This window comes from Rattus norvegicus, chromosome 11, assembly GCF_021556685.1.
Source record: "Rattus norvegicus strain SHRSP/BbbUtx chromosome 11, alternate assembly SHRSP_T2T, whole genome shotgun sequence".
Classification (NCBI taxonomy): domain Eukaryota; kingdom Metazoa; phylum Chordata; class Mammalia; order Rodentia; family Muridae; genus Rattus; species Rattus norvegicus.
This window is the reverse complement of record NC_141544.1, coordinates 79632782-79652099: the sequence shown is the minus strand read 5'-3', so window position 1 is coordinate 79652099 and position 19318 is coordinate 79632782. Positions and strand designations below refer to the sequence as shown.

General features: G+C 49.0%; 1 protein-coding gene and 1 long non-coding RNA gene across 5 annotated transcripts in view; one reads left to right on the top strand and one right to left on the bottom strand.

The window, feature by feature from the left end:
• Window positions 1–19318, top strand: part of Mylk (myosin light chain kinase) — a 252871-nt gene that overhangs the window by 143321 nt on the left and 90232 nt on the right. For all 4 annotated transcript variants that reach the window (NM_001105874.2, XM_087575816.1, XM_087575815.1 and 1 more), the window contains 4 exon segments: window positions 622–774; window positions 13213–13350; window positions 15073–15270; window positions 15891–16140. In NM_001105874.2, coding sequence (NP_001099344.2) covers window positions 622–774; window positions 13213–13350; window positions 15073–15270; window positions 15891–16140 — 739 coding nt within the window.
• On the bottom strand, window positions 6739–7829 carry LOC134481010 (uncharacterized). The gene is made up of 2 exons (XR_015633492.1): window positions 7723–7829; window positions 6739–7033 (listed from the first exon to the last, which is right to left on the bottom strand). It is a non-coding gene; the product is annotated as an uncharacterized LOC134481010 (long non-coding RNA).

Sequence of the window (19318 nt, the reverse complement as noted above, 5' to 3'; positions counted from 1 at the left end):
ACCAGACTCTTCAGTAAGGAGACAGACTATTTCCCTATAAACAAAGGTTCTGTTATAGAATGATAAAGTTTTAGAGCACGCAGTGTTGTGAGCAGCCCTGACGCTAACTGCTTACAACCCGTTGCCATGTAGGACTGCATAGGAAGAGGGTTTCTAGTAGAAGGAGCATTCATTTCCCATTCTCTGTGTTTCTCTCTTTCTTGACTACTAAAGCGTAGTTTATTGCACAGAGGAAATGATATTAGGGTGGGGCTGCTGCTTTGCTTTCTGATCAATATCTATGATGGGAAGTGGAATGATTATTTCTGGAGACATCTCAAAGGAGCGGAGAGCCGCATGCCCAGTCTGGGTGAGGTCTATTCTGCCTCAGCCTGGGCTGTGAACCAAAAGACCTTGCAGGATTCTTCCCAGGTGTGGAATAGAGATTACCCCAAAATGCCAGCTGTCTGTCCTTGCCGCCCCGCCATGCCAAATTCTTCCAGAGTGACTCTGCCCTGTCTTTTCAGGCCCGCTCTTGTCCTCCATGGATTGGGGCCGGCCCAAGTTGCCCAGCTGGGGTCAGGGCTAGTCCCCACCACCATGTGCTCCTGGTCTGAGCCCTTTCTATGCTTCCCTCTGCAGGGCAGCCCATCCAGTTTGCTCGATCCATCTGTGAGGCTGGCGAGGCCGAGCTCCACATCCAGGATGCCCTGCCCGAGGACCGTGGCACCTACACCTGCCTGGCTGAGAATGCCTTGGGGCAGGTGTCCTGCAGTGCCACGGTCACGGTCCAAGGTAGGATCTTTCAAGCATGTTGCTAGATGCATTTCCCCTACAGACACCTGTCTGCATTGAAGAAAGAATGTTTTTATAAGACCATACGATTGCCAGCCCAAATCCAAGGAGCCGAACTCTAAGTGGAATTGTGGTTTCTGGCAGGCAGCTATGGAGCAGAGGGGCTGCTGAAACATCTAGGGACAAAGGACTTTTACACAGAAAGTCCTGAGCGCAGGCACACAGTGGCCACCTGACTTTCCAGCGCTAGAGAGCATGAGGCGGGACAATCCTGATTTCCAGGCCAACCTGAAATATATAGAAAGCAAGACCCTGTTCCGAATGAAAGGAAGGAAAAAGAAAGCGAAGAAGAAGGGGAGGGAGGGGAAGGCCCTGACCTGACCATGAAGGCAGGCTGATGGAAGAGATGGTCTCTGGGGATCCCCAGGAATGGGAGTCTGCTCCCCATCCTTTGTCCTCACTGGGTCGTGGGCACTGCAAGACTTCAGGAGGGTATTCACGTGTCATTAACACTCAGGGGCCTCACGGATGACTCTGCCCTCAGGGGCTAGAAGCAGTTACTGAGACACCTGACAGTCACAGGGTTTTCCTCACCTACCCAGGCCCTGCCCTTCCCCCATCCACGCTTCTTTTCAACCGGCACCACCCTGTTGCCAAGCAACCTGATTATCACAGTCATCCATTGGTCACCAGCACTTAGTCCTCAGGAGTCTCCAGGAATTGTAGGCTCCAGACGGACCCTGCTGGGCTGTGGATATTCACAGTGGCTGTTTATAGAAAGGGAAGGTGTCCAGGCCGCAGGTAAGCCTGGTCTCACCTTTCCTCCACTTGTGTCCCCAGCTCCTAAGAGTGTCTGTATCTGCTGGATGCTTGGTCTGGGTAGAGTGTGCCTGTCACCCCTGTCAACCAAGCAGAAAACCACACCTCATTTCTTTTGTCCCCACCAAATTCAGGCCTCACAGTAGGACACTCTTGGAGTGTGAACAGCCACATTCTGGGGGCTGCATGAGATGGCATGACAGAAAAGGGACTTCTGCCTACTCTTATCTCCTCAGCTGTGTCACCTCACCGAGACTCTGAGCTTAGGGGACAGTGTTGTCCCTGTTTTATACAGAAGGGTCTAAAGGCCTTGACACCAGTGGAACTTGGACAGCACAGGGTCGTAGGTAAAACTTGTTTCTGAGTCCAGGTCCTGGGACCGAGGCCTAGGTCACCTCCTAACTGGCCTTTCTCAGAGTACTCCTCCCCTGACCTGAGGTTGGAGACTAGCCATAAGGGGAAGAAAGGGAGCTGTCCTTCCCTAGGGCTCAGAGAGCTTCACTAACAGACATGCGGCCCGTGTCTGCTGCCCTGTGCATCCATCTGCCAGGAGAGACTTGGATTTCTCTGAAGAAATGCCTCTATGTGGAGTCATGTGTGAACCCGTCTGCCCCTTCCTTCCAGGAAGCCTTCTGCACTGGGGTCAGAGCTAGCAGTGGCCCGTGAGAGCTTTTCTGGTACAGACATGGAACCAACTTATCTCCACGGTTCTCATGCCATGGCTGCTGGGGCCCTCGGGGGACTATGGTATGGATTTCCAGGGAAGCACAGAAGTTCACAGCCTGGTCTTGCAGGCCTAGGGCAGCAGCTTTTCCCTTTTCCCAGAGGCTAGCCAGCCTGTAGTGGGCAGGAAAGTACAATGGGCTGGGCCACTTTACCCAGTCTTGTATCGACAGCTTCCTCTGATAATCAACAACGAATCCCGTGTCTGCCTTCAATTAGAGACTCAGCTAACAGTCTCTCCCTCTCCCTCTCTCTCCCTCTCCCTCTCTCTCCCTCTCCCTCTCTCTCTTGCTCCCCCCCCCTCTCTCTCTGTGTATGTATAGGGGGAGGTCTTCAGATGAAGGATGGGGAACTCTGGGGTGTTCTCCTGACTCCAGAGGGTTGGGAAGGCTGGGGAGGGCTGCATGATTGCCTATCTAAATATGTCTTAAAGCAAAAGGAGAAAAGCTGCAGTGTAACTCCATCAGGACCCCTGGATCTGCTGTCAGCAGCCCAGTGAGTGAGTGCCCTCCTGGGTGGGGGATATGCTGTCCTGTCCAAGTCAGACTGAGGCGCAGAACCATAAATGGAAAACAAGACAGATAGAACCACACTGGAGCCCGATGCAGCCTTCCCTGCACAGAGCTGGCAGAGGAAGCCTGGCACAGTGACATTTCTAGCATCCTGCCCCAGATGCCTTAGAGGTTCCAGACCGAATCTCCTACCAGCGTTAGCTTTGCAGTTACTCTGACTGTCTTAGCAGCTGCGTTGGCTTTGGGCCCCTGGGAGTTGTTAAGGGGACTTCTTCCCTCCTGCCTCAGTTGCTGCTCCATCCTGCCCTAAAGCTACCCAGGCCTGGTTCTGTCGCTCACAGTGCAAAGTGTGAATACAAAGCCAGCTGCCTGACCTGAATTCCAGTCACCACCTCCTATTCCTGCCACCTGGGTGTCAACTCTCCAGGCACCACCTTCCTCTGTGACCTGGGAGCATTGGCACAATGGGGATTAAATAGACAGGCCGTGCCTTGTCCGCAGACCCCGGGATGTTCCACATGTGCCGTGACGATGAGTGTCCAAACTTTGATCAAGAATGTCCCAGGAAGTGCTTTTATGAAAGAATCAACCTACTGAGGTATTATCTATCTGCTAGGTAAAGAACAGGGAGGATTGGAAGTTCAAGGTCAGCCTGGGCTGCACAGCTCCAAATCAGAAACAGATTGAGACCAACTTTAGGCCACAGGCTCCCGTGCTGCACCTCAAGGCTCTGACCGCAAGGTGTCGCAGTGCAGCAATACATTGCCCTCTACTTGCCATTCTTTCCAGCGAGGAACTGATTCTGCAGCCACGGTGCAATCCACCCCCCACCCTACCCCAACCCCCCAGCTCTTTCTGAGACTTAGGGAAGACACGGGGACTCTTTCTTGTCCCCTTAGCCTTTGGTCAAGGTTTCACAGGCGTTCAGAGCTCTGGCCTCTAGTTCTTGATGTCACTTTCTCCCAGAAGCCTTCCTTACTCACCTCAGAATAAGCCTGTTAACACCCTGCGCCTCTTGTTGCCCTGACTTACCAAAATCTTTGCGAAGGACCTGCATTCATCTGGTCTGGGGACACTGTAAGGCACGAGTCAGACAAAGGCCCCACTCTTGCCCTCTGATGGAGATGGAGGCAGCAGTCAAGACCCAGCTTGACGTCACAGGCCGATGCATGCTCTTAGGGAAATGAAGAGATCTGAAGATGCCCTTCAAGGCTTATCTGCCATCCTCACACCCCTGTGCTGGATGTTGTTCTAGGCAGGCAGCAGGCAGCAGGCAGCAGGCAGCAGGCAGCAGGCAGCAGGCAGCAGGCAGCAGGCAGCAGGCAGCACAGCAAGTACTTAAGCCCTGGGGTGGGAGCAACACCAGCCGACTCAAGATGCCCACTGACTGGAGCCAGGTGAACAGACTGGCAGAGCATTGCCGGAGGAGTCATGTCCTGCAGGCCCTCAAGGTTTAAGGACTACTGCTGATTGCTTGTTTAAACATCTACGGTCTTCCTGTTGGCCTCCCGATATTGTATTTAGCACAGGGCCTGTCCTGGAAGCCCCTGGGAGCAGGCGAGCAGTGACTGAGAGAGCAGTGAGGTCGATAAGCCTTCCCCACATGCAGGGAGGTATTACCTCAACTTCCCCAGTCATCAAAGATCTCAGTGCTCTAGTGCGTTTCTAAGAGACCTGCAAATCAGCTCTCAACAGCCCTCATCAAAGGTGCCTGCTTCCCCATTATTAACCAAGCCACATAGTCTTCCCTCCCCATCCAGAATGGATGAATCCAGGTTCCTGCAGTGTCCTGGAAGATCCAGAAACAGTTAATAGCTCTCTGTATTATCAAGTCTGAGTCCTGGGCAGGGGACTTCCTTAGGCTAGGATATTTTCAAATTACACCACACACATGCCTACACACATACTCAGCTATACACACGCAGGTACACACACACACACACCCTCACACCTATACACCTACATACACACAGACATACCTACACACCCTCACACCTATACACACCTACACACACACACACCACACAGGCACACCTACACACATACACACCACACAGGCACACCTACACACACACACACACACACACAGAGGCATACCCACACACATACACACACACACCACACAGGCACACCTATACACATACACACACACACACAGGTACACCTACACACACACACACACACAGGCACACCAACATACACACACACACACACACACACACACAGTATCTATGCCAAGGCTAAATTCTTAAGCAACAAGATGAATTATTAATCTGCTAATTGTACCTATTTTGACATAGTTTCTCCACTAATGGTTTGTTTGTTTAACTAAAGGCATGCTGAGCCTGCAAGGGGTACATAAGGACATAAAATGTGGGTTAGGTAAAAAGAAATCAGATGTGGAAATATATTTTATGAGGACATTTGCTAGAGGGTTTGTTTGAAGAAGAGTCCCTAGTGAAGAAAACAGGTCCCTCAAAGGCAACCAGGTTCTTGACTCTGAACACCTAGGCATGTGGCCTCTCCTATCCTCCTCCGCTCATCCCAACTGTGTACATGTAATGTGGACCTTATATCATCTGTCTGCTGGCGTAAGTCATGGACCCTGCCCTCTGTCCGCCGAGCATACTGGCTGTCTTTCTGACCCTCATATTGGCTAAAGAGAGACTCCTTGAAGGAGGAGAGGCAGCATTGTCTGTGGCCTGCTTTTTAAAGCTATCCTGAGAACCTTGGTCCGCCCGAGCATCTGCTCACAGCCTTTGAAACTTAAGCAGTGAGTTAAGGGGTGTCCGTGTACCCCCAGCTTGTCATTTTCTCCAGGCTGGGGCCTTCACACTGCATGGAGGCTTGCAGGCCAGGATGTGTGCTTCTGGTACAGAGCTCCGAGCTGGCGCTTCGCTTTACTAATTGGACAATTATAGAGGCTCATAACTGTCGAGTTTTACAGCCCTCTGTAGACCATAGGCCCCCATTTCCTGGCTTGCAGACCTTGACCAAAAGTACCATCCAGAATGAAAGCCTTGTGTTCCCAGTGGCAAAATGTGCCCCAGTTAGGACAGCACAAACAGCAGTGCAGTTTCCAGGCCTCATGGGCAAACAACTCTGGAGTTGGCTGTTGTGCCCGCCTGTTTAGTGTGGTTACAACTTCTAAGCCCTTAAGAAGGCTGGGGTTGTAGTGGCCCTGCCTCTCGTTTAGCAGCCCATCATTACTGGTCAGATCGTTTTGGAGACGCCATGCATCTTGAACACATCTCTTCCCACTTGCTTCTTTGGTTCTGAGAAGTCAGCAGGGGAAGAAAGGCCAAAAATGCCATCAAAGCAGTCCTTGAGCTGACTGACTTTCCAAGAAGGCTCTGTCGGATTAGGACGCAGACTTCTGTTGAAAGGGAATTCAGATACCTCCCCAGGGATTTACAGCGTGCCAAGCGCCCTGGAAATGGGAAGGGGCTGGGCTGCCTTCCTGCAAGGCCAAGAAACCAAGCCCTGGAGTGTGGGAGAGGAGGCACTGGTCCCTGATGCAGCCACCACACACACTGCGATCTGAGCGCCAAGTAAAAGAAGGGGGGAGATTGGCTATAGATGCCCCTCTGTTGGTGACTTTTTTGAATTTCCACTGAATAACGGGGTTGAGAGGGAATCCAGTTCGCTATTGGAATGGCATTTTGCATTGTGGTAGCTAAGGAAAATGGTTCATGTTCAAGGACTAAAGAGATTCTTCAGTAGATTCAAGATGAAGCCAGGCATGTTCATTGAACACACTTTCAGATCCATAAACTCAGGGCATTGGAGAGCAGCAGGCTGGCCAGCATACGTTGTCCAGGGGTGGGGATGGGGGTGATGATGTTTGTAAGAAATTCAGAATCGTGTTATTTTGCCTACTAAACTCATAGAAGGTTGTGGAAAGATAGTAGAGGGAGAAAGAAGGAAATTTGTTAGAGTAAACCAAGAGACAATGCAGCCAGGACCAGCCTCCTGGACGAAGGCTGTGGAAGGCTCTTCCTCCCAGGTCCAGGAGGAGCTGAGGGCTTTTCTGGCTTATGTTTAGGGAGCAGCTGGTACTGCTTATTGTTCTGGACCAGGTGGGCATACGACACAACGAGCTACTTCAACCCGTGGGCACTGAATTTTCTCCAAAGTTTTTCAGAATGTTGCGTTTGTTCTTGAGCTGAAGTCACGCTGTTGGTTGGGGTTTTCGAGGGGGAGTTCTGAAAGGAAAAACACAATTGTGTAGACAGACAGGGTGGCTTGCTGCAGTGCCACAACTTTCAACCGTATGGCATCATTTTCACATGCTTCTGAGCTATCTTATCAGCCACTCATCCTTGATCATAGTTCATGTCTTCTCAAGGATGGGCTGAACCTGTCCCTTCTCTTAGTAGAACAGTGGCACTCAGTTCAATGTGGGACATGGGAACCAAAACCTAGAGCAAGATAAATTCACCTTGGACGGTTAGTCTTAGACTAGTGAGTACTTCCAGACTCCAGAATGCCGGCCTCTCCTCTCCCAGGCTTGCTCTCAGCAGGATCAGGAAGCACAGTGGTGGGAAAAGCCGGGTATATTTAGTCTAGCCCCTCTGGAGCTGGATACAGGGTATCCACCCCTGGCCCCAGTAATCACTCCCTTGGAGTCTGTGTACTGTGGGAGGCCAGTGCCCTGATTTCCAGATGAAGAAAGCTGGAGATCTCTCACCCCTGAGGCTGGCTTCCTATTATGACCTCAAAGCAAGACATTCCCAGAGTAAAGGACCTCTGAGCTAACAGGCAGTCCTGGGCATGGGCATGGGCATGGGCACAGTATTTGGGTAGTGTCTTAGTTAGGGTTTTACTGCTGTGAACAGACACTATGACCTAGGCAAGTTTTATAAGGAACAACATTTAATTGGGGCTGACTTACAGGTTCAGAGGTTCAGTCCATTATCATGAAGGTGGGAACACGGCAGCACCCAGGCAGGCATGGTGCAGGAGGAGCTGAGAGTTCTACATCTTCATCTGAAGGCTGCTAGCAGAATACTGGTTTCCAGGGAGCTAGGATGAGGGTCTTAAAGCCCACACCCACAGTGACACACCTGCTCCAACAAGGCCACACCTACCCCAACTGGACCACACCTACTCCAACAGAGCCACACCTTCTAATCATTCCACTCCCTAGGCCAAGCTTATACAAACCATAACAGGTAGTATTTGGATGACCTGCCCTGTTCTTAGGTCCCCAGAGAGAAAGCAAGAAACCTGGTCCAGTCCTTTGTATTCTCATGCCTCTTGGCTACTGCAGCCCTGGGACATCAGAAAGGCCACCTTCCTCCCTTAAATGGGAGTGTGCTTGCCCTAAGTCTTGCCAAGAACTCTTCCAGCTTTACCTCCATGGCTGCTGTTGATTGACTCCACTCAATCAAAACAACCAGTGGGATTCAAGAAAGCAAACTGTTTATACATAATGACTGGTATTACATATCGGTGTAGGCTCTTTTGAGACAGGCCTTGAACTCATTGTGTAGCTGAGGCAAATGAATCTGAATTCCTGATCCTCCTGCCTCTCTCTCTAGACTGTTGGCCTTCATGCACTATTATACCCAGCTTTATGAGCTTTATGTGGTTCTGGGTGTTGAACTTGGCTTAAGTCATGCACTCTACCAACCAAGCCACACCCCCAGCCCACAGCTGTTTTGACATAGTTTCTTTGAGTCATCTAAGAGTCCTGCAGTGGGATCACAGTACACCCTATACTCATCTATTTGTGTTTTAGTCGTTGGTAATAATGAACATTCACAGTCCCCCTTTTGCCTGACTGGGCTCCACTCTGCTTTTTGTCAGCAGTCAAAAATCTGTTTTATGAGTGAGCTGCAATGTGCTGTTGTCTGTGGCACTGCCCCACAGCTTGCTGTGGTCAGCAATGGAGAGTGCTGATTCCCTTTGGAGAGGCATCTGTGGTGTGCCCTGCCTTGCCCTCAGGAGGCCTGGGCAAGTGCTAAGTACAGTAGGCAGTGGTTTGGGACTGGGGATCCAGGAAACTAGTCCAGGCTCCTTTTCTCAGGGTGTGTAAAGGAAGCCATTTGCTGGGAAGCCAAGGCCCTCCCTGTTGTCTTAGTCCCAATGCAGCCCATGTTCATTGGAAGGTTGGCCATTTTCTCACCCCATGAAGAAGTTGGGCTTATTGACTGCTGTTCACTGCCCTGAATTCAGATCCTGCCTGATTTACCCCGCACCTGCTGGAGGGATTCAAAACAAACAGGAGTGACAACCTGCAGGCTGGAGAGCAAATTAATTCCCAACATTCCATTCTTCTTTCCGTGGTCCCTGTAGGACTAAAGGAAAGAAAGAGCGGTAGCTACTCTGCATCCTAAGCCTGGGCTGGTTCTTCCGATTCCTCTCTTGGGGAGGTTCAGCAAAGTTCCATTGATTTACTTTGAGATCTGCCCCATGGTATCTCTAAGCATGACATCACAGAACTCGCTTTGGGCCTCTTACAAACAAGCAAGCATACAAGTCAAGCATAATTGTCATGGAGGGCTCAGGATCCACGGCTTCTTAGGATGCTGATAGGTCCCCTGTGTGACTCTAGGCAGGCCAGAGTCAGCCAGTCCTCAGGAGACGACTACAAATGCCATTGGTAATGAGTGTGGACAATGTCTTAGGGAGGTTCAACTCGGAATTTTCAACTTTATATTGTTGTGAATATATAAGCATCTGGTGGAAACCCGCCTCAAATTTTAAATTTTGAATTCAAGCATTTCCTGAACTGGCAGTGTGAGCAATGGTAAGGAGTGAAGAGACCCAGTCAGTATTGTGACCCCAAGATGTCAGCAATGTGACCAAACAGCCAGTCCCCTACAGTGAGCTCTGTCTCTGGGCTGGGAAGACTCTGTAGGGCTGTTCACCAAATGCATTTTCAGCTTCTGATCCTTTGCTGCTTATAGTAGGTTTACAGGGAAGCACGGAAGCTCGGCAGCACTGTGGTTGCACATATTGGTTTCACATTCTGTCTTCAAAACTCCCTGAAGCCCTGAGACAACCCGAGAGACAGGCGAGGGCGTACAACTTCAGGTAGAGGCAGAGACCTATTTATGATCCAGATCTGGCTCCAAGCCTCAGGTTTCTGCCTGTCCTGGCTAGTTTGTTGTTGTTTTCTCGTTTTTTATCCAGTTGTCACAACTTAGAGTCCTCCAGAGAGGAGGTAACCTCAATTGAGAAAATACCTCCATAAAAATCAACCTGTAGACGATTGGTGTCTAGAGAGCCCAGCCCACTGTGGGTGGTGCTGCCCCTAGTCAAGTGATCCTGGATGGAATAAGAAAGCACACGCTAAACCAGCCATAAGAACAAACCAGGAAGCAGCGTTTCTCCGTGGCCTCTGTTTCAGTTCCTGCTTTGAGTTCCTGTCCTGACTTTCCATAGAGGTGGAGTGAGACCTGAGAGTTATACACTGGGGGAAAAAACTCAAAGTTTCCTTCCTAATTTGGTTTTGGTGCATGGCGTTTTATCACAGCAGTAGAAACCTAAGACATGTCTCTTGTCCAGATCCAAGACACAGACACTCAGGCTTTAGATCCAACAAGCTGCCATGTTGGGGTACAGCTCTCGCCCTTAGTCCCCCATCCCTCTTAGCTCCCAGGGCAGGTTGGGTGGTGTAAACAGATCTCTAGACTCCATCAGCCGGGATCCAGAGTCTGAGGCTTTCCCAGAGCCCCGGGTGAGAGAGCAGGCAAGGGAAGAACTGAGAGAGAATGACCCAGCCTAGAAGAGCAGACAGCCACCAGCAGAAAGGTGAGCACATTGGGATTTGAATGCTCCTGTGGTATCCAGAAGTTCTCATCCATCTGTCTGGAGCTCCATGGCTTGGGCTGTGAGGCAGAGATTCAGGAACAGAGAGTCCTCTGCAGAGGGAAAACATTTTGTCTTCCAGCCCTCTCAGTCTGTGCACAACAGAAAATCCCTCAACCCTCCAGAGGCAGCCAGCTTTCTTGACCACAGCTGCCTAGGCTACATGAGGTAGATAGATCTGTGTTTCCAGTACAGGCTCCCTAAGTCCACTCTCACAGCCTCCTGCCAATACTCCACCGGCAGTTGCACTCCATCGAAAGACAATCCCCAAAATATGGGCAAGGACCAAGAACGCAACCTGGTGGGCAGAGGTGGGGCAGGGCAGTCCTGTCTAAGTTCCTCTTGCGCCTGCTCCTTATTCTCCCTGCTGCGGCCACTCTGGCAAAGCTTTATTCTGACCTTTATTCAACTCTCTGAGCCTTATCCCTCCATGGTCCCAGAGGCTGGGCTGGGAGAGCTTTGCTTTCTGTAGCCACAAGTAAAAATTAGCATGTTGTGAGTTCAACCTTAACCTGGTAGAGAAGACAGACATCCTGGAAACTAGCCCCAAAGTCCTATAGTTTGAAAGAAAGCTGGGAATTTGCTTCCGTTTGGAGGTGGAGACCCCAAATACTAGAGTCCTCCCTTGAAACTTTGCTTTTTAAATTAGAGACATTCCATTGTATTAGTCTGGGTTCTGTTGTAACAAAATACCCATAGGCAGATACTTTGTAAAGAGGTTTATCTTAATTCCTAGCTCTAGAAGTCACAAAGATCTCTGCAGAGGTCTTCACAAAAGCTTCATGCTCTGTCCTGTCATGGCTAAGGAGCACTAGAAGTCTGTACATGTGATAGCATGTGCTAAAAACCACCAGTACAGGTACCAGGCTCACATTAGAACTCCCCATTCTCACATGAACTAATCCAGGTCTGTGAGACTTAATTCACTCTAGAGAGAACTAATCCAGTACCCAAAGAACTTTACCAGTTTCTTGAGAAAGACTTTGATCCCTTCATAGGGGTGGTGTCTCCATGACCTAATCACCCGTTGGAGGACCCATTTCTAGTTCCTCCATATGGAGAGTGAAATTTCATTGTGACTCCCAGGGATCAAGTAAAACATTTGCCTATCTCAGACTTTGATTTGATACCAAGTACTACAAACAATCAAAAAGCAACAACTTGTTGTGGTTCACCCTGCCTTTTAGTTCAAGCTGTAGCACCTGCTCTACTCATCCTACTCCCTTGAGTACCAGAAAATAACAACAGCAAAAAGCTACAGGAGAGGTTCGACTCCTGGAGACTGGTTGAAGCCAGCTTGGGGGAGGATGGCGAGACTACAGAAAAGCCCTTCTGTGAAAAGCTATCTCCTCAGAGGAGGTGGACCAGGCTTGTACCCAGAGAGCTGTCCTGGTCTTCACCTTTTCTTTCCTAGCACGCTACCTTTGTCCCTCTCCCAGATTTTACTGATGTCTTATGAAGGTACAGTAACCTTGCATGTATTTTAGGAGTTTCACTTAAATGGGTTTTGGAAGACATGTTAATATCCGTGAAACATTTACCCTGACCTAAGAAGTGAACATTTCTGTTTCTCTTAGGCATTCCTTAGTGCTCTTCTCTAATCTGTCTCCCACCCCCTGCTGCAGCCACCCACTGATATGCTTTCTCTCTAGTTGTGTGTGTGTGTGTGTGTGTGTGTGTGTGTGTGTGTGTGTGTGTGTGTGTGTGTAAAGAGGGAGAGAGAGAGACAGAGAGAGGCCGTAGGATGAACCCAGTGCTTTACACACAGGCGAGACACTTGCTCCATCACTGAGCCACATCCCACCCTAGAGTTTGACTTTGGTTAGTTGAGACATGACCTTACCCTAAGCTGGCCTCCGACCCACCCTTCTCTGCCTCCTCGGTGTAGCAATTATAGGTGTGTGTTGCCATACCCAGCTTCAGTTTATTTTTCAAACCGAGGAGGAGGAAGAGGAGGAAGTGGGCTTCATAGGTTGGTAGTAGCACATGTATTTCTGTATGAGATTCCGGATTTGATACCCAGCACCAAGAAGAAGGGGGTAAGAAGGGATAGGAAGGAGAAGAAAGAAGAAGGAAGAGAACTAGTCAGCTGCTTACTCTAAGTGCTGCGTGCATATATCACATCTGGCAAGATTAAGAAGAAACTGAGCATTGCTTGTTTCAGGGGAGACAGTGCCTGGGAGCCAGGTTGGGAGGGAGACTTTACACAGACCCTTCAGTATCTTTTGGATTTTGTACTTCATGGGTGTACCCCTTCTTTCTAAAGAGTAAAAAGAATTTAAAAGGAAAAAGTCTTCATGAAGGTGTCCAGTGTGAGCTTCCTCACTGAGGTCCTTCTGAGGAACCACAATTTATTTGCACAGGACTCTGTGGTACTTCAGTTTAGTCTCTGCTGTCAGACCTGACCATTGTCATGTGTGGCAGTGACACGGGACCTACCTTGTTACGGGTGATGTCCAAGAGCCTGTCAGCATGCGTCAGACCTGAGCTTCAGCACAGCTATGGCGTCTAGTGTGTTTGTAGCGTGCCTGAGTGTTTCCCTCCTGTTTTTATTTCTACCACACAGAAAAGAAAGGCGAAGGAGAGAGGGCGCACCGTCTGCCCCCAGCTCCCAGCAAGCTCTTCGCTCCCATCTTCCTGCAGGGTCTCTCTGACCTCAAAGTCATGGATGGAAGCCAGGTCACTATGACAGTCCAGGTGTCAGGTCTGTTCCCATAGCTCTCTCCTTGGGGTGTATAAGACAGTGATCATGTGGCAATGAGTGTTGCTCCTAGATGCCCAGAAAACCACCATGGATCCATCGGCAAGGGATACAAGTCTCTTGGCTTCTCTCTTCTGCTGTCTGGGTAGCATTTTGTAGATTCAGGGTTATATGGTCCAGGGGAAGAAGATATTTAAGGTTAATGTGGCCAGTTCCAATTGAATGTTTGGGGATTTTGTTTGTTTTGTTTTTGTTTCTGTTTTGTTTTGTAGTTTGGTTAGTTTGGTTTGGTTTTGGTTTTGATTTATTAATTAATTAATTTATTTATTTTGGATTTTAAGGAGTTTCAACTCTCTTTTTTTTTAATTAGTGCATATTCGCTGTGGAAACCCATGGGTTTCACAATTACATTTTATACAAAAGCATTATGTACTTTAACCATATTTAGTCATTGCCTTTCCTGGCCTCCCACCAGCCCCCTTTCATTTCCACAATAGGGTCTCTTCCAGTTTTGAGTCATATGAGGAACAAAACAGGGGTGTCCAGTCTTTCCTCCTCTTAATCTACACAGTGATTGAAATCCTAGCCATAGCGATAAGACAAGAGAAAGAAAGAGAAAAGTTGCGGGTGGGAAATGAGGAAGTCAAATCATTCAATTTGCAGACAATGTACGCCTATACTTAAAAGACCGTAAAGATTTTCTGGAATGTTAAATGGTGCAGAATGATATTTATTTATTTATTTATTTATTTATTTATTTATTTATTTATTTATTTATTTATTTTGTGAGGACCTCTCAAGTCTCAGAAGCTGTCTGAGTTGCTCTAGTGAGACCTTAAGGTAAAAAGGAGATGATCAAAGATCCTTCTAGAACAGAAAAAGAAATATGGCTAGCACCTAGACCAAGCTCGCCTGGCCCTTGCTGGGCATAGCATGAGAAGCTCACAAAGTCCCAGCTCCACACTCAGGACAGAGTAGACAAGAGCACCTTTGCGTGTATCTCTGGTTCTTGGTTCCTAGCAGAGCCCCAGGGTGTCTTCTTCCCTCTAGACATAATAAATATGAGGACCCAAGGATTTGTCCTTCAGAGGATGAAGGCAGAGCTTCACAGAGACGTCCAACTGGAAGAGATAAGAGGCACTCTGCGCATGGCCTCCAGGCATGTGGAGTCTGACCCATCTGACAAATGGCCATCGGCTCACTCTCATGTCTCTTCAGGGGCCTCATCCCTCTGGACGCAGAGCCTCGTGGTCGGCTTTCAAACCTAAAGAAGCCCTCACGTGGTCGTTGATCTGTACTTCTAACACATTCCAGAAGCATAGGCTGGCTCTGCCACATACTGAGAACCAAGCTTAGAAGTCCTCTGCAAGCTGAGGTCCTGGGACCACATTTGTGTGGCAGCCCAGAGCTTACAGAGCTCTTTCCAGTGACAGGGAGCCGCCGGGGTGTCAGCATTTCCTGCAGGTGGAGTCTCTATGTGAGGCAGGGCAGGGCAGGGAACAGCTTCAGGGGTACATTTCTCTGTGTGCTATATGCCGTTCTGAGGGCAGCTAGCAAAGATTAGATTGACTCAATTATTCCTCCATACAGCCCTCTAAGGCAGGACGTGTGAGGAAACAGAAGCAGAGACTTTGTTAGCCAAGTATTAGCATATTAGGTGCACAGTTGCTTCCTGGCTAGGGACGTCCCTCTCTGACAACCTCCTGTTGCTACTCTTGTGTTCAGGAAACCCACCTCCAGAAGTCATATGGCTTCACGACGGGAACGAGATCCAGGAGTCAGAGGACTTCCACTTCGAGCAGAAAGGTGGCTGGCACAGCCTATGTATCCAGGAAGTGTTCCCGGAGGACACGGGCACATACACCTGTGAGGCCTGGAACAGCGCTGGGGAGGTCCGCACCCAGGCCATACTCACCGTGCAAGGTGAAGCTGAGATGTTTTGAGGGGGTGGGGGTGCAACTTCTGCCAAAGCCATTTAGAGATGAGGGAAACACAACAGACTGCTCCAGTCCCATTGCAACCTCAGAGAAAGATCACTGTCCATCCGAAGCGCTCGCATTGCTGGGCTTCCTTCCCCGCTCTCGGACATTCCAGCACTCGTTGGGCTGCTGCTAAGCTAGATGGAGTGCTGCAGGGAGTCCGTAGCAGACTTAATCTGGCATTAATGGTTTGGGATATGAACCGAGGTTTCTGAGCTTCCTACAGAAACCTCCTTTCCAAGAGGAAAGGTGACTAAGCACGTGCAGGAAGTAACAGTTCTCATTGGTCATATCCAATGCGGGTCCTGAGTATCAGCCTAGAACTCGGTATTGTACTCGGGCTTATACAAATTCATATTAGTACTCCCCTCTGATAATATAACCAAGGCAGATGTGCAAGAAACACGTACCGTGTCCACATTCCCATTTCCAAGCAACTTCTAGACCGCTCGTTCTCTGGTGGCACACTGTCTTCCAACACTTGCCATCGCAAAGAATAGAGGGGATGCCCAGCCCCATGCTGAAAGGGCCTCTCTCTCTCTTTTCCCCATTGCCTACTTCCAGAGCCCCATGATGGCACCCAGCCCTGGTTCATCAGCAAGCCTCGTTCGGTGACAGCCTCCCTGGGCCAGAGTGTCCTCATCTCCTGCGCCATAGCTGGAGACCCCTTTCCCACTGTGCACTGGCTCCGAGATGGCAAAGCCCTCTCCAGGGACCATGGCCACTTTGAGCTGCTCCAGAATGAGGACGTGTTCACCCTGGTTCTAAAGAACGTGCAGCCCTGGCATGCCGGCCAGTATGAGATCCTGCTCAAGTGAGTATGTGTATCCTGCCAGCCGATCTCACCCCCTCCCCCTTCCCCAGACTCCTCACTCTTGAGCTGGGAGTGGGAAGCCAGGGCAAACGGCAGGTGAAGCAGGTTTAGTGAGTTTGTATCTCTGTAGCCCCAAGGCTGGCAGCTTTATTTGGTGATGGCCTTCCTGCTGGCAGAGCCCCAGGGTGGCACAGGGGCATCATGTGGCGAGAGACAGAGAACATACATGTGAGCTTTCTCTGTCTCGTCTTTACACCCGCTAGTATTCGGGATTCCAACTGCTCAATTATCTAGTGTTAGATTCCCCTCCCCCAGGACCCACTTCTAAATATGGTAGGGTTTAGTTCCCACCTTCTCGATACCTCACAATAGATATTAAATTTCCATATGTGGACCTCAGGGGCACATAGTTCCAGGCCAGCAGTTAAGAATTGGATGCATCTTAGAGATAGTTTGAACCCCTCAGTGCCTTTTACTACCCATTTTTGGAATCGTTCGCCATCGTTCTATATGCAGTTTGGTCAGAAATGAGCCTCCCAGTAAAACCTTTATTCAAGAAGTAAAGAATCAAGAGTCCATCCTTTGGTAAAACGTGTACCAATGAATTTCATTTATTATTATTAATTACTAATTATTATTGTTATATATTATGGCCATGGGGGATGGGCTGGGCTGGAGCCATGGCTCAGTGGTTAAGAGTACATACCATTCCTGCCCAGGACCCAAGTTCTGTTTCCAGCACCCACACTGGACAGCAGCTCTTGTTCCAGTGGACCTGATGTCCTCTTCTGCCCTCTGTAGACACCAGTACTTACTACATATACCCACACAGAGATGTAAGCCCGTACACATAATTAAAAGTAGGTGCAGGGTGTTGCAAACTTGGCTGGCTGTATGTGGCCCTGAGTTTGATCCCCAGAACTGAAAAAAAAATACTATTCAAAAATAAGTTTTAAAATATTTCTTTTCTTTTCTTTCTTTTTTTTTTTTTTTTTTTTTTGGAGCTGGGGACCGAACCCAGGGCCTTGCGCTTGCTAGGCAAATGCTCTACCACTGAGCTAAACCCCCAACCCCTTAAAATATTCTTTAATTGCTACAGGGCAGACCGTGGTGCACACTTTTAATCCTAGCACTTGGCGGGTGGACTTCTATGGGTTCGAGCAGGATAAAAGACTCTGAAAATCAGAGTCGGGAGTCATTTTGTCTCGGTTCAGGGTACAGTTCATAACAGAGGGGAGGTCACGACAGCAGGAGCTCTAGGCTTCTGCAGTCAGGAAGCAGAGGGTGAGCATCAGAGGGAGAGCATCAGAGGGAGAGCATCAGAGGGAGAGCATCAGAAGGAGAGCATCAGAAGGAGAACAGCAGAGGGAGAGCAGCAGAGGGAGAGCAGCAGAGGGAGAGCAGCAGTGCTCAGCTATCTCTCTTCTTCGTATTGAGCCTAGGCCCCCAGCCATGGGACAGAGCTGCCAAGGCCCCCAGCCCATGGAGCAGAGCTGCCCAGGTCATCCCAATCAATTAACCTTATACAGACAATCCCTTACAGTAGGACAAGAGTCTCTTACGTGAGTCTAGAAATTGTCAAATTGATAATATTAGCCATCACAAGTAGTAAAAAGTGAAAATAAAGCAACCACAGGGAGATTAATTTTCCCTATTGAAATACTCCATCTCCTAATATCCTAAGTGAGGCCTAGTTGATGGGCAGAATGCCTTCTCTGAGGCCTAAGACCTGACCTGTGAATGTAAGGTTGTGGCACCTCCTGAGGATGGTTAGACATGGCCTTAATGGGTGCCTGAGGACCCGGTCACTTCCTTCTGAACTTTATCAATTCCCCACACTGAGCCTATCACTCAGGGTCAGCTCTGTAAGCTCCATGCTATGGCTTTTGCTGTGATGGAATACTGCACGTGCAGAGTTCTGAGCGTGTGCTTTTTACTCACATCATCTATCTGCTGCTGCTTAACAAACCACCCCCAAATGCTTAAGTGAACTTTTAAAAATACCCTTAAAAAATAATAAAGCAGGACTGGAGAGATGGCTCAGCGGTTAAGAGCACTGACTGCTCTTCCAAAGGTCCTGGGTTCAATTCCCAGCAACCACATGGTGGCTCACAACCTTCTGTAATGGGATCCGATGTCCTCTTCTGGTGTGTCTGAAGACAGTGACAGTGTGCTCACGTACATAAAACAAATAAAATCAAAAGAAAAGAAGAAAGAAAGAAAAGAAAGAAAGCTATTACCTCTTAGAGATCTTTGAGTCTGTTTAGAAGTTATGCCTCTACAGGCAAAGTTCTGCTGATATGAGTTACAGAGGACCCTCTTACAAATACGTGTCGTGCTGGTCCCATCAGCCCTGTGTCTACACGATGTCCACTGACTTTGCCTTCAGCTTGAAGTCGTTATCAGGAAAGACAGATCTGCCTCCATGAAGAGGAACCTACACCCTTGCTCACTAGGCCAGTACCAGGGCAGAGAGTGACTTAATGTGACAATACTTCCTAATGAAGGAATGATACTTTGAGACTTGTATTAATCAACTAGATAGCCTATAAGAGATAGGTATTTTTTTTTTTTGCGATTTTGTTTGTCTGGTTTGGTTTTGAGATAGTCTCCTGTTGCACAGGGGGCCTCAAACTCAGTCTATATAACCTTGGACTCTGGCTTCTCTTGTCTCCATCTCCCGACTTTTTGTGAGATTTTGAAGCAAAAAGAAAGGCTGGGGGTTGGCCAGTGAAGGAGGACTTGGCTGTTAAATGAGCCAAGAAAGAAAGGGAGTAGGGAGCACAAAGCAAAGATCTATAGGAAGTTTGCCAGGCCATAGAGGGGGTTACACTGGAAGGGCAAGCGGCAGGCTGTCTGGGACCAGCTGGGGACAGTCATAAAATGTAGACGATTCCCAGCTGACAGGGAATGCAGGAGTTATCTAGCCTTCCCATCTAATAATGAGGGACACCAAGGTCTCAGGTCACCGAGTTGCTCATGGCCACGAGCTGAGCCTAAGTTCGAGCCCTTGTCTCTTGACTTCAATCAGATTTTCTTCCATTCTTACAACCTGTCATTAGGAGTGTCTTTCCATGCACTGGGAATTAGGGGAGGAATCCATGCTGGCCTCTTCGTGCATCCCCCTTTCCTCCCAAAGCCTAGATTCCTCATTCCTCCGGGAGGCCATTGCCTTGGC